A 21157-nucleotide genomic window follows, 5' to 3' on the forward strand; every position below is an offset into this window, starting at 1 on the left:
CAACCTGTGCCAGGACCTCACCCCCCTCACATTAAAGAATTCCTTCCCAATATCCCACCTAACTCTGCTCTCTGGCAGTGGGAAGTCATTCCCTGTGTCCTGTCACTCCAGGCTTTGTCCCAAACCCCTCTCCTGGACCCCCTGTAGGCCCTGGAGGGGCTCTAAGGTCTCCCCAGAGCCTTCTCTTCTCCTGGTGAACACTCCCAGCTGTCCCAGCCTGGCTCCAGAGCAGAGGGGCTCCATCCCTCAGAGCATCCTCATGGCCTCCTCTGGACTTGCTCCAGCAGCTCCATGTCCATCCATTTCCTTAACCATCCTGTGCACTCCTGGCTTTAAAACTGGCCAGGTGGAGCAGGCAGCAGCTGAATCAGCAGCAGTGAAGCCAAATGGGGACAGATGGTGCAGGTCAGGATGGCCACTTGGTTGGTCAGAGGGTGGATATTTCCTCTCCCAAAGCCCGAGGTGGGGCAGGCTCTCCTCTCTTCAGCCCCTTCCCTCCTTTGCTGCACACCTGTGGCAATCCCCCTGTGTCCCACACTGCTCCTGGCAGCTCTCCCCAGCACTGGCTGTGCTCAGGCACTGGATGGAGCTCTGTCCCAGGGCAAAGCCAGCCCCACATGGGGGTGGCAGACAGAGACCTTCCCCCTGCCCACACCCCACTGGTGATGGTGCTTTCACAATCCTGCCAACACAGAGACATCCCTGCTTTGGGATACCAATTGGTTCTCCAAGCTGGCACATCCAGCAGAATAAACACCAGAGACATTTAAAATCCATTTAAAATGGGGTTGGGGAACGGTGGGTGGGGATTTAGAGCTCTCACACCCAGGGAACAAGCCTGTTCCTGAGGACCCTTGTGCCCAGCTCACTGCCTTCCTCTTGTCTCTGCATTTAGTGTTCTGCTTTCCCTAAACAGTTTTTGGCTTGGTTTTTATTTTTGTGGGGAGTAGGGGGGAAAGGGTGGTGGGACCAGTGTAAATCCCTGCAGCAGCACACACCCACCTGGAGCAGAAAACTTCCCCTTGTCCGAAATAACCCTGAGCCGAGCACGGGGATGAACATATTCCCAAACCACCTCCCTCAAGCAGCGTGAGATAAAACGCCGGTCCCTTGTGAGTCACGGAAACACATCCCCGTGCTGATTTGATGAGAGGGGGCAGCGGGGAGGGGAGATGCCCCGGCTCGGTGCCCGTGACATCAGCACGGATCTGGCCATAAAAGCAGCGGCCGGAGGGGACTCTGCAGTCGCCACCTGGCTCAGCCTGGCCCCGGGCACTCGCCTCGGTAAGTGCAGCCCCCTGTCCTCTCGCTCGGGTGATGCTCCGGTTGCTGGGTGATTCCCCAGCGCTGCTTCGCCTCCGTGTGGCTGTCCAGCCGGCTGGGGGGAAGGGGGAGGTTCCAGAAGTTGGTGGCTGCAGCAAATCTGAGCTCCCTGGAGTGTGTTCTGCTCAGCACGCTGAGAACTTTTCCTTGGCAAAAGTGGCTGGAATTGGAGCTGCTGCAGCAGCCCCGCCGTGTCCTGCCCTGCCCAGCTTTGATCCCTTGCTCTGCTCCCTCTTTTTGGGGGCTGCAGAGACCCAGCCCATCACCAGCCTGCCCTGCACGGTCCTGCTCAGCCCCTCAGTGCCCTGAAGTGTGGCACAGGTTATCATTTAACAGCTGCAGCCAGGGGTGGGTGATAAGGGTGTATAGTTAGTCATCATCCATCCATCCATCCATCCATCCATCCATCCATCCATCCATCCATCCATCCCTTCTTTGTGCCCCTGCAGCCTGTCTGCAGCAGCCCTGTGTTTCAGTGTTGGGGTCTCACAGGTTTGCTGGGGATCCCAGAGAAGATCAGGCCTGACCTAAGGCACTAGGCTAGGATCCAAACCTGTTTTAATGACTATGAGGTTTGTAAGTGAGGTGATATTTTTCCCAGAGGTGTCAGCCCCAGCAAAACCCTGATGCTGGCCCCAAGCCCTTTGCTGCTGGCCCAGGGATGCTGTGGCACATCAACAGCCAAATCCTTTCTCTCCTGCAGTCACATCAGACTCTTCAGCAGGGCTCAGGAGACTTCACAGCCAAGTCACTGCAGCCTGAAAGCTCTGGGATGAAGCTGGGGGTCACCTGCCTGCTGTGGCTGCTGCTCGTCTGCCTGACCCTGCCCTCCAGCCAGGGCGGCGTTCTGCAGCGCTCCATGGAAATCAGGAGTAAGGAGAACATGAGTAAGGGACTGTCCCAACCAACCCCCTGCCTCCAGCCCCTCCGCACGCCCTCTGCTGCTCTTGTGCAGGAGCTTGGAAACTGCTTTTGCAACAGCTTTTATCCTCCTCATCCCCCTTCCCTGCTCCCCTGTTTGCCGTCCCCTCTCTCCTGGGTGCGATGCCGTCCCCATCCCCTGATGGATTCTCGGTTTTCCAGACCCGGACATCGACCCCTCGTGGTACACGGGCCGCGGGATCCGGCCGGTGGGGAGGTTCGGGAGGAGACAAGCGCTGGCAGGGAGCAGCCAGCAGCGAGGCTGCTCCGCCTCCCACCCACACCCCCACCCTCCCCGGCCGGAGCTGAACCCCTGAACTGGAGCTGACAATAAAAACCCTTCTCCTCTCACCCCTGTGTCCCAGCCTCTCTGTTCCAAAAGGCAGCACGACCCCCAAATCTGCGTGGTCACCGCGGTTTTCTGCCTGCCCTGGCAGTGTGTGCAGTGTGACAGCTCTTCCCTCTCAGGTTTGTCCCCTCACACCCCAAGAAACACCCTAAAAAAAAGCTCAGGGTGTGAGAAATGAGGTTCACTTTCCTGGTAGATTTTAAAAGGTTTAATAAAAGACAGTAAGAGATAAACAATAAAGCAAAAGGTTATAATGGCTGGGTGCTTGGCATTCAAGGGGTGTTTTGGAGACACCCCTTAAATTCATCATAGACCCATCATAGATTTTCAAACTTTTCTATAAACTATTTTCCATATTCCAGGAACTGTTTTCCAGGGCCACTCCTTGAGTCTGCCTTTTTAGAGCATGTGTGTTTCTTGGCTGTGGCTTGAATTTATTTTTCTTATCAGTCTTAATTTGGGCTGTGGTCTTTAATTTCTACAGATGGTAACTGGTATATCAGTAGCAGGTGTCTTCACTGGGTGTTATGTAATTAAGCAGGTAGTTTACTTACTACAAAGACACTTTATCAGCCTGTGTTACTTTTAAAGAAAACTACATCTTAAAAAACATTTCAACATCACACCTACAGTATCCACAATAATATTTGCAAAAACCCAATACCATAATGCATATTTATTACAAGAGGGACTCTGTTCCCAAGTGTATCCCTTGTGCTCCCACAGTGTGCCAGCTCCCAGGGGTGCCCCTGAAACCTTCATTTCCATGAGCTGGGGTCAGGAACAGCCACCCCATTTCTGTGAGCTGGGGTCAGAAACAGCCACCCCATTTCTGTGAGCTGGAGTCAGAAACAGCCACCCCATTTCTGTGAGCTGGGGTCAGAAACAGCCACCCCATTTCTGTGAGCTGGGGTCAGAAACATCCACTCCATTTCTGTGAGCTGGGGTCAGAAACAGCCACCCCATTTCTGTGAGCTGGGGTCAGAAACATCCACCCCATTTCTGTGAGCTGGGGTCAGGAACAGCCACCCTATTTCTGTGAGCTGGGGTCAGAAACTCTTGGGGAGAACGTGATGCTCTGCCCACCACAGTGCCATGCTCCAAAAACCCAGAGATTACTGTCCTGCAGACAGGGTGAGTGGTGCTGCCTTTGGAGAGAGCACAGGTGGTTTTTTCTCCTCTTCCAGCCAAGGTGAGTTCCCACAGTGGACTCATGATTGTGTAGAGGGGAGGCTCAGCAAGGCACAGAGCACTCTGACACCACACTTTGGCTCTGGCCCCATTCTGGCTCAGCCCAAGGATGGGCTGTGACCCCCTGTAATGGGGTGGATAGGGTGAGGGGAGCACTGGCTCTGGTTCCTGCCACCTGCAGGCTTCCTGTGGTTCCCTAGAGGCTTACATGGACAGGATATAAAATAAAAAACAACACACCTTTAGGGCAATATTCTCTTTATTTGCATCCTGGGTGTAAAACCACTGGGATCTTTGCTTTGGGAAATTAAACCCTCCCTTCTCAGATGGAAAGGGAGATGGAAGAGGTGACAGCTGGGGGTGGGGGGATGTCACCAGTCAGGGTTGGTGGCAGTGCTCCTGGAAGGATGTGCTTTTCTCTGGAAATGGAAATTGGTGAAAGAAACCCCTGAAGATCTCCCAGCTGAAGATGGTGCTTAAGGGTTGAAGAGGCCCCATGTGCCCAGGATGGGCTCTGAGCTGGCTTTGAGAAGAGAGGTGGCCAGGCTGAGCTGTGCCTGCAGCTCTGAGTGCCCCTGCTGTGTCACTGAGTCCAGCCCTGCTGGGTGCAGAGTCCTCAGCTCCTGCAGCACCTCGGCCTCGCCCCGCTCCCACTCAGGTCCACGGTCGACCTCCCACGTGGGGATGGCTTGGATGCATTCTCCTTTTCCCTCCTCAGGAGCTCCTGGACTAGGAGGAAACACAAGGCAAAGGAGGGCTCTTTTCTCCTGCCAGTGGTTGGGCTGCAGTGGCCACCCCATGTCCCACCCCAGGGGACCCTCCCTCAGCTCCCTGAACAGCTAAGCTGGGAACACCACTGCACCTAGACTGGCTATCAATGAAAAATTAAATTGTGGCTCTGGGAGGAGGCCTGAAAGCCCTCTCTGACACTGGAGTATTTTGGGATGGATCTGTCCATCCTTCTGCCTTAAGGGGTGGCACAGGCTGGACTGGCTGGGAGGAACATCCCAGTGACAAGTAGGAGCAATGAAGGGGCTTGGGACCATGGCTCACCTGCCTCTGCTCCCACCTAGAGCCATCCCATAACTCACCCACAGCCATGAAGACATCAGTTACTTGATAGTTGGATTTTGCAGATGTCTCCTTGAACAGGAGGCCTTTTGTTTGTGCAAACTCTTCTGCCTCCTAAATGGAAACAAGCAGAGTTATTCCCCTGCCCGCTCTGGGGCTGCTTGTTCAGTTTTATGGTGGATTTCATGGTGGGTCAATAATTGTACAGAGACTTTGGAGGTGTCTGAAAACCTCTTAAACTCTTGGCTTTGCTTGTAATTTTTCCTTGGATGTATCCCAGTGCTTTCTGTGAGGGGTGATGAGGGACCCCCAGGCACTCACCTCAGTGGTGACCTCTCTCTCAGCAGCAAGGTCTGTCTTGTTGCCCACCAGAGCAATCACGATTTCATCAGGAAGGAATCTCTTCTCCAGCTCCTCCAGCCACAGCTTTGCTCTGCTGAATGTTTGCTGGAGAGATGGAGACAAAACCACCCAGTGGTCTGGTTTTCATTTAATCCCTTTGTCTCAGACCAAGCTGGCTGGGTGGCACCAGACCAAAGAGGGTGGGGAGGTTTTGATTGCCCCTCTGAGGGAAACACCAGCCCTCAAACACATTTAGGGATAAATCACCCTTGGATGGGATTCATGGCAGCAGAAATCCCCCCTGGGTGTGGCATGGTCCTGCCTCACCTTGTTAGCAATGTCATAAACGATGAGGGCAGCGTGGGCATCCCGGTAGTAGAGGTGACAGACACTGTGGTACTTCTCCTGCCCTGCCGTGTCCCAGATCTCAAACTTGACCGTGGCATCCTCCAGGTCCAGTGTCTGTGTGAAGAAGGAGCCTGCAGGCAAGATGAAGGGTGTGTGTTCACTTGGAGCAAGAGCAGGGAGCTCAGATCCCCTGCCCGAGGTCAAACCCATCCTGAAGGTCCTTAATGATGCACAAAATCCCATTCTTATGATCACCAGCACTGGGCTGAGTGGCCCTTCCTGGCAGCAGATTTGGGTGGATGACACCAGGCTTGATGTTGTATAACTCTGAGCTTTGCAGAATAGCCCCCAGATAGAGACACAGCTCCACCTCACTGAGCTGTAAGCTGGAATATCCATGGGAAGGGCTCCTGCTGGAGGGGAGCCTCTCCATCCTTTCCTTCCCTCCTGGCTTGGAAGGAAGACAAGACAAGAGGAGAAGTTCCACTTTGCTCTGCCCCACCAGCAGGTGGGATCACAGGCTCTGTGCCTGCTGTGCCTTCTTAAGGCAAAACTCAGGTGCATCATGTAAAATGATGTAGGACCTAGGCAGGGGGAAAATGGCTGCAGAGATGTGAAGGGGGAAGTTCTGGCTTTTGGGCAAACCTGCACTGTGTTCCAAAGTGGGTCTGTGCTAGTGCAGGATGGACCCAGCAGCTCTCCTGCATCCCACCCTGCTGCAGGGAGGTGCATCAGCCTGCTCTCCTGCCCAGAGCCCCTCACTCACATCCCACGGTCGGCAGCAGCTCCCTGAAGTCGTTCCTCACGTATCTGCAGGCCAGGCTTGACTTGCCCACGGACATGCTGCCCAGCAGCACCACCTTGTACATGTAGGAGGGACGAGGCCCCTCTGGGGAGGTGCCTGATGTCACTGTCTGTGCCATGTCCTGCAAGGAAACCAGCTCTGCTCAGTGCATATCTGCAAGGGATCCCAGGATCAGCTGAGCCTCCTGACTGGCAGCTGGGGCTTGACTCCAAAACAGGCTGGAATAAAATCAAAGTATTACCATAAGTTGTGAATTTAATGCATCAAAGCATCTGCCACTGTCAGTTATGACCAGAAGGTGGAGATATTTAGGAAGGAACTTGATGCCAGAAGCCTCCTTGGGCGTAGGCAAGGAGATTGGTGCATCTCCTTTAACAGGGGAGCTGGAAGGATTTCCTGGAGGAGGGAAATCCCTTCTGGCTGTGCCTTGCTCTCCAGGACACCTCCCTCCCCAGAGCCCTGATGAAAGCTTAGGCTGATGTCCCCCATTTATCCTGGTTAGAAGTTACATCAGGAGAGCTCTGATGAACCTGAGCAGCCCTGAGGAGCAGCAGCAAACAAAGCAGGTGGCAAATGCTCCTGGCTAAAGACCCCCAGACAAGCCAAGCCCCTGGAGTGCCACCCCCATGTCACCCATGCCACCCTGCTGTCCCTAGGGATGGCAGGGAAGCACAGACCCAGTGATTGCCTCAAACCTGGCTGGAAGAGAGAGATCTGCTGCAGAGCCTGGTCGGTGGGAGCCCTCCTGGGTGGCAGGGTGACACGAGTGTCCCCTCCTCCCAGCCCTGAGCCAAGGAAGTGCCACTGCCCTGCTGCCAGTGCAGGGCAGCAAACAACACTTTGCCTTGCTCTGCCCTGGTTCCTCCTTGCAGAGCTCCTCCTCCAAAAACACTCAGCTCATGAGGACAGTAATAAAGGAGAGGGGAAAGGTCACTGCTGGGCTGAGCAGGATGAGCTCTGCTGGAGTGGGGAATTTCCCTCCACGTGGAAGCAAGCCCTGGTGAGGCAGACAGAAGGGATCTGCAAGATTTGTAATGAAGAATTTGTACCATTTCTGCCTGGATCTCAGGAATCTGGCTGTGGAACTTGGTGAGCAAGAAGTGCCTTTACAGAGACACCTACAGCAGCACCAGCAATGGAGCTCCCTGCTCTCTGCAGCTCCCTGCCCTGACAAAAGCCCCTTGTTCCTGGGAGCTGCTCATCCCACGTGTCTCCTTTCTTTTGCCTGTCCTCCCTCTGCAATCTGGCAGGCTCCAGACCTTTAATTCTTCATTAAGGCTGTCATTAAGAGCGTTCCTTGGCTGAACCCAGGTCTGTATCTTTAGACCCAAGTCATTTTTCTGCTGGGGTGAGACAGGCTTTAATCCCCTTAAAAAACACAGGTAACATCATCTCCCCAAGCTCATGCAGCCCTGTGATGAAGAGCAGGATCACAGTTTGTGCAGAACAGCTAGTTAGTTGTATTTTTCAAGCAGGAAAAAGATAAGCCCTGTGGCACAGCATACATGTGCTCCTTAGGGTATTGATTACATACATTTGCTTCTTTCTAGCCTGGAAACAAGACTGGCATTCATTCTGGGCAGTTATTGTCAGTGATAAGCTATAAAACTCTCTAAGAAAACAAGAGGCTGCTTGGAAACTACTCAAGGTTGTCTATATTAAACACAGTTTCTCATCATTTCCCTCTGCAGCTTTCTGTTCAACCTCAGAAAGATGGGTTGATGCTGGAACAAAACTCACCTGAGATTTACTGCAATGAGTTTTGCCAAAGCTCATTTGAAACAATTTTTTTCCTCATGTTAAGAGGCAGAGGCTGAGTCTTCCTTCCCACCTGAGGAGGATGGCAAGGAAGCAAAACAAGTGGCTTTGTTCTGATTCAATGGAAAACAGGATTTAAGGGGAAAGGGTGGGGCCTTCATCCTCTTTTTTTGTTGGAAAAGGAGAGTACAAAGTAAAACCCTGCACCTGCTGGATTAGGGATTATGTGAGTAGCATCCAGACATCTACTGCCATCAATTTGGAGAGCAGCCTGGGCAACAGCTGAGGTGCTGCAGGTCCTCTCCTTTGTGCCAAGGGGCCATGCTGAGGGGCAGGGAAAGCTCAACCTACACAGATCCAGTGTAGTCACAGAAAATAAACCAATTTATCTCCAATCAGCTGCAAATACCCTGCAGGTGGATTTAGTCTCCAGGTACAGCTTAATATTTTGTGAAAGCAGCAGATATTAGGGGCAGGCTTGCCCCTAATCCTCCACTTGTCTTGAAGGTCAGTTCCCAAACAGCCACAACACCAATCATTTCTCACCTCCTAATGGAGGATTAAACATTGCTGCACCCAGGGAATTGTGTTCAGCATCTTCAGCCCGGGCTGGAGGGATCCTGCTGTATTTATTGTCAGGGGATAAGTCTTTTATTTCCAAAGGAAAGCTGTTATAGAAGAAAAGCCATGCATACCTTTGGGGATAGAGTCATTGAGAAGTCTTATTTAAAACCCTATTTAGCTTCCTGGGAAATTGATGTTGTTTAAGTGTAAAGATGTCTAACAGGTATCTAAGCTTTTCTAGGTCCCAATACCATTAAAACCATTTTGGACATGATATTTCAGGTTATTTCAGATTTAGATACTTAACTTCCCCCCTTCCACCCCCCAAGATAATTGTCATGCACCTACCTCCCCAGTTAACTTCTAGAATTCAGCTCAAAACTCTCCTCTGCTTTTGGGAGCCTCCTTCTATTTGCTTAAACTCTGGCTTAAATAAGAGTGTGGTCACTCAGAAAGTTCATTTAAGACAGGGTTACCAGGGGATACAAAAATCCCAACTGCAGACACGATGTGTAAATATTAGATTTACACAGTGATGATTCCTCAGAACAAGCAGCTCAATCCAAGGGGAAGGGAATAAGGATCATTAACCTTATTGCTGCAGGGAAGTAAGGCAGCAATAAACGGGACTGAGACTTTCCTAAGAGCCCTGGGAGGATGGGGGTAGGGCAGAGGGCTTCCTAAAACCTCTCCTCTTCTTCTCTTGGGCAGTGAGTCACTGAGGACCTTCTTGCCTTGGATGTGAGGCTGCTCCATGAGGATGGGAGCATTTCCAGAGCTTGCCTGGCAAAGGCACCTTGGGGTGTGCCCGGTGGGGAATTCCTGAGAGGGAGATGCCTTTACCTTCCCGAAGCCTTGCTGTCCTGCCAGGCTTGCAGTCCGTGTGTCAGGGGTGACAGGGTGGCGGCCCCATCCCTGTGTCCGAGCCTCTCCGTGCCGGGAGCAGCCGAAAGCGAAAGCGCCGCCACCGGGAGAGGTGTCAAAGGTAAGGGAGGCAGCCCGAGAGCAGCGACCTTTAGACCTGACACCGGGTCTAAGGTCTGGCAGCCAGGAGAGACAGCATAAGGCTGTTGTCACAGTGGCCGTGCCCCAGCATCCCTCCATCCCTCCCTCCCCATTCCCAGCTGGAGTTGTATGGGCGGACAGACAGATGGATGAATGAGTGGGTGGGGCTTTTCCTCCCCCCCCCGCCAAAAAAAAAATCCCAGTGCTTTTGGGATCTAAGAGCAGCCCAGATACTAAGGAAATGGGGGCAAAACCCCCGAAGATCCGAGGATTAGGGAGGGCTGGGTGTCATGGCAAATACAGGATCTGTCCTCTCTGGATTTTTATAACATGGCAATTTCTGCTGACGGACATTAGACCTGGCTTTGGTCTTGTGCTAGTACAGGCTCAGATATCACAGGATTGGGATTGCAAAAGGGATTTGTTTTGTGGGAGAAGATGTGCCCACTTGTCTGGCAAAATGCTTCAGCTGCAAAACTGAGTTTGGGAGGTACAAAGTGAGCAAAACCTGAGCATTTTACTGCCTGTTAATGAAGGCAATAGCTGGTTACCCCAGGCAGCTGGGGCTCAGTGTTTGGAAGGCTGCTCTTAATAAGGCTGAAGAAGGCTGCTCTGTTTAAAACCTTGAGAGAAAAACCACAGCATGTTATATGGCACTGAGACAATGGGCCTGGAGTGAGATTGGGGAGATCTGATAATTAAACATCTGAATAACAATAATTCTGTGTTTCTGTCACTCCTCTTGTCATAGCCAGTGTCCTTCCTTCAAGTAAGATATCTGGAAGTGAAACAGATTCAACAAAATCTAGTGCTAATGGTTAGAGGGAATAGGGTGAAAAGCAGAAGTCCTACAGGAAAGCTTAAAAACAATATCACCCTAGTTTTGAAATGAAAAAAATGTGTCTTGTGACTTCCAAGGCCTAAGCACTGCAGTTCAATTACTTCCCATTTCAATGATGAAGAGCCATGTACAGTTTACCTTCCCAGATCCTTCCCATCAACTCTGCAGAAGCTAGAGATGGATTTGGGGATCCTTTGAACACATTTCCTAACAACCCTATGAATTTTTCCAGCCCAGAAGCAGTTTAATGTGCTCCCACCCCTTCCTTACAACTTGTTTCCCAAAGGAGCTGACTTAAAGCCTTTTTTTTTTTTTCCTAGGGCTTTGGATTAGTCAGTCCTTCAGTGTGAGTTTCTGTGCACAGCTGCACAAGGGGGTAGGAAGATGTTTCAGGATTTTGGAAGGTCTGAGTGTGGATACCTTGTGCTGGGGTCACAGTAATGATTTTACTTGCTGGTTTGGACCTACAGGCTCTGTAGCATCATGCACCTAAACTAAGCACCTAATTTTCAGTAGAAAAAAAAGGCTGTGAGGCTTCAAAGCCTTATGAAAGGATGGCTTTGTCACTGCTGAAACTTCATTGCCAGTTTGTGCTGCTCTGTTATTTTCATACCAGTCTCCCCTGCCTGAGCAGATGTCACATCTCAGAGGTCTTTGTGAAGGGCTTTTATAAAAGACGGTGTGGGTGAGGTGCCCGAACAAAGTGCCATGGCCTGACTGGTGTAAATGCCCTGGAGGCCTCCAGAGCCCAGGGAATGTGTCCCTTGTGATGTGGGCTGGGACAGCCTCCCCTGGAAGGCTCTTCTGCAGCTCCTGGAGAGCCAGACCCCACTAGAGGGCACAGCTCATCTACCATTTAAGACAGTCTCGTTTCTGAACTGGGCAGCCAAACAGACACCAGCCTGTGAGAGATGGACTGGGATCTCCTGCCAGAAGTGTGGATGGACAGCCAAGCTTCTCTTGTTCTTTGTTCTCCAAACAACTGGAATGTGAACATCTCTGATAAGCACTATAGGGATGCACCTTGCAGTGCTTGTGCACTGAAGGAAGGGCTTACATGTCAGTAGTGCACAAGAATTCCAGAGGAGGCCAAAATAAAACTTCTAGGCTAAGCATGCAAGAATAATTCCAATAATCTTGTATTTCTGGCTCTGCCTGCTGCTTAACTTTGAGCAGGATGCCTGTCCTTCCCCCTTTCTCTGAATTAAAGGAGGCACAAGCACACAGATCTTTGTGGGGAAGTTTAGAAACTCCTGGAGGGTTCTTTTCAGTGGTTTTGTAGCACAGTCTGAGGCTGCTGAAATGATACTTGGACTTTGTATTGTTCTGAATATATTCTCATCTTCAACATTTTTGGTCCTCTGAGGTCCCTGAATACCATGAAATTGTTCCTGATGGGTCAGTTTGTATCCAAAACACTCTCATTTCTTATTTTTCCAAGAACAAACACCTGAAACCATGGTCAGCAAAATAAATTCAAAATAATCAATGCATCCAGAGGTCACAACAAATGATGTTCTCAAAACTGTTTGCAATAACTGTGTGCTGTTAAATGTGCCATCCCTTGTTTGTGTGCTTGTTTTCATACAAAACATATCTAAGGAGTTAAATCACAGAATGGAAATGCTTGAAGTGTCCTGGTCTTTGCTGCTTCTCCTTTTTCTGTGTGTGATGAAGGAATGAAAACCCAGGGCATTTCACTGGTGATCATACAGGCAAGGTCTATCACCACTGCCATAGAGCATTAAAAGATCATTTTGTTTTGAGAGGAGCAAGGGTTGTGCCTTTGCTAAAGAAAAAAAAATAAAATAATTTGAGGTTCTCATTGTTACAGTGATAAAAAATTAAGACATGTTTTAAGTTGGAATGGTGAACAGATCATTTACACTGTGGCTCAAAACTGTGAGCCTACCCTGAACTGCTTCAGGCCTCTAAAATGCTCGTCTTCCCTTATTAATTATTAACGTTGCTAAAACACTCCAGAGATTGGCCTGGAAACATTAAACAAGCTTAATATTAATAGCTCCCAGATGATAAGTGATGGTGAACATTAGCATGTGCTAAAGACCGAGGAGGGAAAATAACTACTGACTACAATAAACATTTGAAGTCTGGTGGCATTAAATTACAAAAAGAATACAAGTGTGAACCACAAGAAAGGCCTTAAGTGCCTGAAGAGACAGGTGAGATTGTTTTCACCTCTGAAATTACACCTGACAGGTCACAAGAAATACCCCTAAGGTATGTGCTGAGGTTCTTACCCTATGTCTAATAAGTAAAATGCAGCTTGAAAGGTAAATGTATGTGGCTTGCTGGAGTAAAGATGTCTGCATTGAACACTTTGCTTATCTCAAACTTTATGTTCTCTTTCCTCAGAGGACCTTGGCCAGGAGGATCCCTCTCCATGAGTCCAACCCACCTTGCCAGGAGAGCTGCCATGCAGAGGCTCCAGGCTGGGTACCCAGCTTCAAAGGAGCAGCCGGCTCCCAGGGGCCATGGAGACAGAGGAAATGGCTCTGTGAAACAAGAGACATCGTTATCTAACAAAGCGCAGGTTTGGCAGCATTTTACATGATTAAAGCAGTTAGGCACTCTCTTCCACGTGCAGGGTCTGGTGTCTACCCTGAGCTCCATGTGCTGCTTTTTTGCCAGTGGGGATATCACATTTGGGATGGACATTGAGGAAAACTTGGTGGCAGCTGGCCAGCTGGCTTCAGCTTTTAGTGTGGGACTGGCAGCGTGATCACACATGTTCCCTTAGGAAACCAGGCTAAAAATGGATGGAGGTGGTACCTTTCCAAGCAAAGAGAAGCTCCCTGACAGCCAAAAGTTGCTCAATAATCTGCCCCAGGAGCGCTTCATCCTTCTGTGTTTGCGAGGCAGCTGCATCAAATGTGACTGAAAATGGTTTGCCTGTGCATGGAAAGAGAAATATTTAAGCAATGCTGTCTAGCACAGACTTGAAAAGCTCATGTGGGTGTGAGTATGAGCTTAGTTTCCCCGAAGTCCCACCCAGATTTTGGGGTGCCTAGCCCAGAAAACTTCACAGGGCATTTTATGACAGGTTTTGTCTCTCCATGGCAGCCAGGCCTGTGGCCACAGCACAGTTTTGCTTTCTCAGGTCACATCTAAATGTTTGGCTGATTTTCAGTTGGTTTTTAGTCTCAGACACTGGGGTATTACAGGCATGGTCTGCACAGGCACAAGAATAGAAATTATTTCATCAGTTTGAGCCTGAGTAACCTCGTTTAAGGCCAGATGCTCCTGGAAGAGTTGTAAAGCAGTCATCTTGGGCAGAGGTGAAATGAGTCATCTGCTGCCAATAAATTTGGAAGGAACAGAGATGCCTCAGGGAGGGGGGAGGTGGGGGACACCATTATCTGCTGTTACCTCAAGCAACTCCTTTTATAATTGAAAAAGGTATTAAAAATTATTTTGGGAATTTCTAATTAGTAGAGTTGAACCACTAATACGCTCCGGATGTTTCAGAAACTTAACCCAGCAACTTCCCCAAAAGAGGCCAGGCAGAGAAATGTCTTTCCTGCCTTTCCCCTCTGCCACCACAGCTCCAAGGTCAGAGAGGATGAAAACCTCTGCAGAAATTGAAGTTGAGCAACAAAGGCGGTGCCTGTCAGCCCCTGGGGAGGTGCCTCCTCCTAACAGTGCCCAGACATCCATGGCTTAAGGCTGGAAACCCTGCAATATATTGAGTAGCTGTCCTTAGGGAAAGGCAGAGATAGGAAAGGCAGGAGGCAAGAGGAAGGAAAAGCAGACACTTGGTGGCAGAGGCCATTCTACTCCAGTCTCCAGCATCTTTTTCCAGCATGATCCTTGGCAAGTTGTTCAGCTGGCTGTGGAAATCGGTAGTTTCTAGATGCAAAATATTTTACTTTCTGTCCAGTTTGGGGTATTCCATGCTTTATCTACCTATTGATTTATTTATTTACCATTTTCACAGCAGCTGGAACAAAAAGGGTTCTGCAGCAACTCATTGTGTTTGGAGGGGGGAAAAATTATTCTTCTAACTGTTGCTACAGTGGGAGGGAGAACTAAACACTGGAGACTTTGACAATGCTTGCCTGACTGTTTTGGCTCTTTGTTGATGGAGAAGAGAGGAGCTGATTCCTCCACATTCCTACTGGGAAGGATCAGAGGAGTTTTAGTGCCATGCTGAGGAAAAGCTCACAGGAGAATGGCAGAGCACAGTACCTGCTGCAGGGCTGGGATGCAAGAACTGGGTCAGGATTCCCAGCGAGGCAGAGGACATGGAGACCATGCTGGGCAGGTGACTCAGCCCCATATGCCATTCATCAGTCGCTCTGCACGGAAAACCAGGAATGCTGTGGATGCCAGAAAAATGTGTTGTGATTTAAAGTCAGTATCATCTCAGACGTTTTGTCTCCATTTCCTCTAGTGTTTTGTTACCAGTATCATCTTTCACTTCCCAGTTTAGGCAAAGTCCTTTATTTCAGGAAACTATAATGACCTGCCTTCCTGCCCTGCTGCTGATTATCCCAGCTGGAATGTGAAATCCTTTAGCACCAGCATGGCTTTGGTAAGCCAGGAATTGTTAGCTGCCACGGCTGGATCGCTGCTGTTCTGTGCAGGTGAGTGGCTGGAGAGGTGACAGGAGGTGGGGTAGGGATGCACGGCTTCAGATCATAAAGCAGAACCACCAGACATCACTCAGGTGATCTTCTGTCTGATGTCAAGTGGTTGGAGCCATTCCCTGAGAACAGGCCTGGTGATTTTTCACTTTGCTGTAGAATAGGTGAGTGGAAAATACCTCTTCCCTGACAAGAATGAAAGATGATTTGAAACAGAGCACAGCTTTCTGTGCTCGAGAAGATGGATGGTTTGCCTCTGATTTGTGCCTTGGAGGAATCTGGATAGATTTCCATGGGGACAATAAACAGCACCTCCTTCCCCTCTTCCACCCCAGCTGAGGGAATTTTAACTGTGATGTGGTTTCCCAAAAGCTCTTCCAAAAGCATGTTCATATGGCATTTTACAGAACACTATGACTAATTACTGCAAGCACTTGGTCTTTTCCAAACAATCAGTTGTTTTCAGGCCATGTGTTGTGGCTATGTTTTACTCCAGTCCAAAACAACTGGCGATTAACAAAATCCGGACGGCCTGATTGGAAAATGTGGCTCATCTTAACGCTGCAACATTTGGGATGGGAGTGGATAAGGCCACACAGCATGGAGCAGGAAAAACACAGGGAAACTTGTATCAAGGCCATGTGATTCCCCACTCCCGTGTCGTGTCTCTGGGCTGTCGGCGGGGTGAGGACACCAGCACCATGGCAGCAGGAATGCTTTGATGTGTTAATCCCAAAGTGATGGAGGGATAGTTCCTCAGCTGCTCCAGCTGATGTAATGCATTGTTTGCACCGAAGCCAGCCCGATTTTGTCTGGCTGAAGGGTTTACTAGTTCAGAATATGTTTTTGGACAGATGAAGAGGCTGTATTCCCAAATTAAATACGTGCACTGATCTCTCGCCTGCATTCTGCCTGGAGTGCAGGCAGAGGGGATGCAAGGCATCCCACAGTCTGGAACAGGTTTTATGCCCACAGCACTTGAGGCAGGGAACAAGGAATGCTTTTAGACTAGGTGGAAGAGACTAGGCTGCCTTTTCTTCTGAAAATAGCACGGGGCTCTGTTAAAATGTAGCTTTTTTTACACATCAAGAGGGGAAGCCACAGGAGAAGCAGCCAAATTTGGAGCTCAGCAGTGCTGTGGCAAGCTGGGAATAGCAGATAGGAGCAGAGAGAGCAAACAACAGACCATGACCATCCGGCTTTGGGAGACAGCCTGGGATGGGTTTGGCTCCCCACAAGCCCAGCTGCTGTGGAGCTGGCTTCACTTTGCTCTGCTCAAACACTGAGTGAGCCCTGGCGTGTCTGCTGCTAATTAGATTAGGCCCAGAGGCTGCCTTGAGCTGGTTCCCATTTTTGCCCCAGATGGGCTGTTCTCAGTGAGCTCAGTCGTGGTTGGTGCAATGCAGGTGAGCTCCCTGTCTGGCACAGTCACACAGAACATGCACATGTTGGTCTGGGTGAAGGTGTGCCCTCCAAGCAGGAGCATCCATGGGACAAGGACAACCTCTCTGGGGTCACTGAGTGTCAGCTGGCAGACTCAGGGCAGTGGTTACCACAGGCTTGACATGCCCAGCTACTCACAACCTCTTTTGGGATGCATGTTCAGAAATTTGGCAAGAAATCTCTAGTAGGCTTTTGTGTTCTGACTTGGCTTTAAGATTTACATAGCATCATCCCCACCTCACTTATCTCCAAAAGGACTTTGTAGAGGAGAGATGCAGTTTGAACAGACAAGCCAACCCCTTCTTATCTCAGTGAAGTCCTCCTGCTGCTTATCCCAGGAGCTTTTCTCTCCACAGCTATTCAAGTTTGATTTCTTTCTAATATAGAAAAGCAGACTTGCAGGCACCATTTTAGGTAAGGTCTCACAGATGGCTGTGCAATGACCCTTTCTCGAAGTGCTCACAATGTTAAATGCAATATTTTGGTGTTTCTGTTGTGATGGTGGCACCCAATCAACCCATGGCCAGTTTATGACCCCAGAACTTCCTCCTTTTCCCTTATTAACAGTTGGTTAATTATGAATTTAGCCTTTGGCATGGTATTGGCTGTCTGCTTGATTTCACTCCACTTGTTTCTCAAGTCCTTCACCTCTTGTATGACTTTACCCTCCTTTTCTGGTGACACTTTTACACTGTCTCATCAGCTTATTTCATTAGCACTGTCCTACTTGTGCCAGGGTGCGGATGAAAATACTAAATGAAATCAGCCCTGAGGTTAACCTTTGAAAAACTCCCTCCAAGGGAAGATTCTTCCTCAACCCTAGAAGCAATCCAACCTCGAGCTCCCCAAAGTGGCATGCTTAGTGACCTGCGAAAAATTTACAAATGAAAAACTATCTCTCATGGCATGTCATGGTGATTAGAGGAGGGCAATAACTCATTGAGAGGTTTTGGCAAGATGAAGCCAACCAATAAGCCTTCTTCAGAAAAAAAACACTTTGCTGTTGGTAAAAGTGATCAAGGTCTGCTGCTGTTGTGGGATTTTTTTTCCTCCAGTCTTCCTAAAGCTTGGCTTGGAAGCCCACAATGTTCTCCTTGGCCAACCCAAACCCATGAATCTCTTTTTTGGACCAACTGGGAAGACACTAATCAGTTCTGGCTTTGCTGTGTGACAACAAACCCCAGGCTAGACATGACAAAGCTAAGCAAGGCTCCCAAAGGGCCAGAGCTCTGCTGATGCAAATAATGACCCTGCTGACTTGAAGAGATGGAATAACAGTAAGGAATTTCATCCAGCCAAGTACACATGGACACCAGCAGTCTCCTGAGCCCTGTCTTGACACTGCTCAGATGTGGCAACACACCTGAAAGCTTTTCCCAGGAGGTCTGATTTGCTGGAGAGAATCACCTTGGGCTCCCTAGGAAGTTTAATAAAGTACAAGCCCTTTAGTTACACCAGTGTTTTTTTTATTTTCCTGCCGAATTTCAGTGCCAGCACATACTTGTCTGTGATGTAATTTTTTTCCATTAATAAATCCTCAGACCCTGCTGGATACCACTGCTGTTATGTTTGCAAAATATTGCAATGCTAATGAAGCCCTGCTCATCTCACATATCCTGACAATCTCAAATATTGGCCTCCTCAGTGTTGATTTTCCAAGGTCTTTAAAGCTTTCCACTCTCCTTGGACTAATGGACATCTTGTTAAAGCTGTCAGGCTTCATTTCTGGTTTGGCAGATGCTGTGACCTCACAGTGGAGAGGAGAAGTGCCCTTGTGTTTGCTTTTAACACCCTCACTCAGCCACTGCATTCCCCTATCCCAAGGCTTGCCTCTAATAGAAATGTAATCACATTTTCCTGCACAGGACACAAAACCCATCAATTTCATACTGTAAAAGAGGTTTGTCAAGCACACCACCACCAGTTTTAACACCTGATCGCTTGTTCTGACTCTCAGCAGTGAGGTTTTACAAGAGGGTTTGGTTTAAGAGCAGCACAGAGGGAAATCTGTATCTTTTAAGGAGTGCTGTGCACAAAACAGCCTCCTTGCACACAGGATACTGGAGAGTGAGGGGTGTATTATGTACTTAAAATAGAGCCCTTTAAAACTGGCATGGGATACTCAGTGTTGTCCGACTGTCATTCATCACAGCCATGACTTTCAGACAAAACGAGCCTCGCCTTCGTGCTGCTTGTTAAAATAAGGAATGCCAGTGTTTCATTTTCACTCACTGTGCTCCACAGAGCAGCCAAAACTAACGTGGTTTGAACCATTATTTCAAATTTATCTGCACAAATTATCTATGTATAGTATTTTTATTACAAGACGGCTTATTTTGTCTATATTCAAAGAAAAAGAAATTACTGTGCACGTCTGGAATGCAGGAAAAGAGAAGGATTTCTTACACTGCAGAGCACATTCAGTGAGTGATTTGAAATCTGACTGCAGTCACCCACCAGCATGTTCTCTTCCAGTTTCTCTGCTTTACTCTTTTAATTCTTCCTTCCCTCCTCCATCTTTCTTTTCCCCTTCCCCTGTATTTCTCTTCTCTATTTCCTCTCTCTTTCTTCCTTTCTCCCCTGCTCTGTTTCTTTCTTCTCCTCCTTTCCCATCTTTCCCCTGGATTTTCTTTTCTCTGTTTCTTCCCTCTCCCTTTCTCCCACCCATTTCTTCCCATTTGCGCCCCCAGATTTCTATTTCCCCTTTATTTCTTCCTCCCCTTCCCTTTGTCTCCTCAATAGTCAGCTTTTGGACAAAAAAATCTTGCCTAGCCCAAGGCTCTGCAAGGCTTTCAGCCAGGCAGCACTGATGCAAATCCTACTGCACCCCTGAACAGGGAAATTCCTTGCTTGGATACGGTGATGCAGCTGCACAGGTGGCCAAAATCCCTGGGTAACAGGGACCTAAAAATAAGGCACTGCCCCGCCTCTTTAGCCAGAATTCCTCAAAGGGCAGGGGCAAATGTGAGGATAAGGGCTCAGGGAATGAGTTATGCAGAGCCTGAAGGGGTGATAGTGCTAAGCCAGGGCTTGGGGAGGTGAAGAAGGGAAGCCTGAGGGGTATTTAGGAAAAGCAGATCCAGCAAAGCTTTGCCTCCAGGGTGAGAGGTCAGTTTAAAGCCCCTGTGCTGCCTTGCAAAGCAGGTCCTTTTCATTCCACTTGTGCAGGGTCAGAGTAAACCTGACACCAAATCTGAGGGTGTGACGCACGTTCTGCTGCCCAAGGTGAGGGACTCATCCATCTGCTTCTGCTGACAAAATAATCATTTGATTCTTGCAAAGATAAACAGTCCCAGGTGCAAGGAGCAGCATCGATGCAGTATCACTACTCCGTCTGAGGATGATTCGGATCTCAGGTGTCGTACATGAAAACTGCCAATAAATATTGAGAAGGCAGGTGTTGCCTTTCACTTCAATCAGCTTAAATTGATGGTAAAATTAAATCATAAAGATTAAAAGCAGCTTTCTGATCAGAAGAGAGTGGGTGGGTTTTGTAACCCTTTTCTCTATATAATAACGTGAGCTTGAGAGACTAATTCATATTTAGGGAATTAGTGTGAAAATTGAGGTGTAAGGGCTGTGACAGGAATCCCAGAAAATACATGTTCCTTGTCAATGTGAATTAATTAAGCACTGATGTACTTGACACTAAAATTAATCATGTCCACTTACACTTAATAGGAAAATTCATTTTTTAATAGACCCCACAGGGCTGTGAAGCTGTGTGAGGTGTCAGGGCACGAGGAGTCGTGTTTCTGCCTTGCTCCCTCTCTATTTGTGGCAGAGGAACACCCCAGCTTTATGGCTGGTGAGGTTTTGATGCCCATTCCCATGATTTCTGGTAAATTTACTGTGTCCAGTTCTGGGCTCCTCGGGGCAAGAAGCTGCTGGAGGGGGTCCAGAAGAGGCTGCAGAGGTGATGAAGGGATTGGAGCATCTCTGAGGAGAAAAGGCTGAGGGAGCTGGGGCTCCTCAAGAGGAGACACAGCTGAGAGGGGACCTCTGTAATGTGAATAAATATCCAAAGGGTGCTGCCAGAGCACAGACCAGGCTCTGTTCCATGAGGCCCAGCAATGGGACATGAGGGACAGGCAGAAACTGATGGCCAGGAGTTCCACCTGAACAGAGGCAGAACTTCTTCCCTGTGCAGTGACCAGAGTGGGTGTGGAGTCTCCCTCACTGGGGATATTCCAGAGCTGTCCTGACACAATCCTGTGCTCTGGGATGACCCTGCTGGAGCAGGGATGTTGGACCAGGTGAGCCTTTGTGGGGGTCCCTTTTGACTAATTCTGTAATTCTGTAATTTCCTACGGCTTGGCAGGGAGCCCAGGCACTCTAGCGGGAAGGGGGTTGGTCCACAGCGGGGCTGAGGGAGCAGGAGGAACCTCAAACACCCTGATTTTGGGTGGTGAGGAGAGTGAGCAGGGACCATCCCACACACACACACCTCCCGATTTGGACAGTGAGCAGGGTCCCTCAAAAACCCACCCCAATTTCAGGTGGTGAGAGAAGCGAGCAGAGACCCCCAAACACAGCCCGGTTTTGGGTGCAAGGGCAGCGAGCAGGGAGCCCCAAACACAGGCTGTTTT

General features: G+C 49.2%; 2 protein-coding genes and 1 long non-coding RNA gene across 8 annotated transcripts; 2 read left to right on the forward strand and 1 right to left on the reverse strand.

The window, feature by feature from the left end:
• The first annotated feature begins 1247 nt into the window (after nt 1-1247).
• Nucleotides 1248-2562, forward strand: PRLH (prolactin releasing hormone). Its single transcript, XM_056496722.1, has 3 exons — nt 1248-1284; nt 2027-2210; nt 2407-2562. The coding sequence occupies exons 2-3, from the start codon at nt 2096-2098 to the stop codon at nt 2559-2561; spliced, it is 270 nt and encodes an 89-aa protein (XP_056352697.1). The 5' UTR covers nt 1248-1284; nt 2027-2095; the 3' UTR covers nt 2562.
• A 1463-nt stretch (nt 2563-4025) lies between these two features.
• On the reverse strand, nt 4026-9764 carry RAB17 (RAB17, member RAS oncogene family). 6 transcript variants are annotated; one of them, XM_056496795.1, is made up of 6 exons: nt 9516-9764; nt 6312-6471; nt 5525-5676; nt 5177-5302; nt 4876-4969; nt 4026-4508 (listed from the first exon to the last, which is right to left on the reverse strand). In XM_056496795.1, exons 2-6 carry the CDS (start codon nt 6466-6468, stop codon nt 4261-4263), a joined length of 777 nt encoding a protein of 258 aa, XP_056352770.1. In that variant the 5' UTR covers nt 6469-6471; nt 9516-9764; the 3' UTR covers nt 4026-4260. The 6 variants fall into 6 exon arrangements, with proteins under 6 accessions (XP_056352770.1, XP_056352773.1, XP_056352772.1 ...); XM_056496798.1 differs by having other exon boundaries at nt 4026-4513; nt 9516-9748; XM_056496797.1 differs by having other exon boundaries at nt 4026-4513; nt 6312-6568; nt 9516-9677.
• Nucleotides 9571-13114, forward strand: LOC130255785 (uncharacterized). Its single transcript, XR_008840987.1, has 2 exons — nt 9571-9657; nt 12895-13114. It is a non-coding gene; the product is annotated as an uncharacterized LOC130255785 (long non-coding RNA).
• Nucleotides 13115-21157: the final 8043 nt, after the last annotated feature.

Source organism: Oenanthe melanoleuca, chromosome 7, assembly GCF_029582105.1.
Source record: "Oenanthe melanoleuca isolate GR-GAL-2019-014 chromosome 7, OMel1.0, whole genome shotgun sequence".
Taxonomy (NCBI): Eukaryota; Metazoa; Chordata; class Aves; order Passeriformes; family Muscicapidae; genus Oenanthe; species Oenanthe melanoleuca.

Coding starts and splice junctions, on each gene's coding strand:
- RAB17 (XM_056496795.1), bottom strand. CDS start 6,468: ATGGCACAGACAGTGACATCAGGCACCTCCCCAGAGGGGCCTCGTCCC. Junction 5,303..5,524: donor TTTATGACATTGCTAACAAG/GTGAGGCAGGAC, acceptor CCATCTCTCCAG/CAAACATTCAGCAGAGCAAA. Junction 4,509..4,875: donor TGATGTCTTCATGGCTGTGG/GTGAGTTATGGG, acceptor CTCCTAGTCCAG/GAGCTCCTGAGGAGGGAAAA.
- PRLH (XM_056496722.1), top strand. CDS start 2,096: ATGAAGCTGGGGGTCACCTGCCTGCTGTGGCTGCTGCTCGTCTGCCTG. Junction 2,211..2,406: donor CAGGAGTAAGGAGAACATGA/GTAAGGGACTGT, acceptor TCGGTTTTCCAG/ACCCGGACATCGACCCCTCG.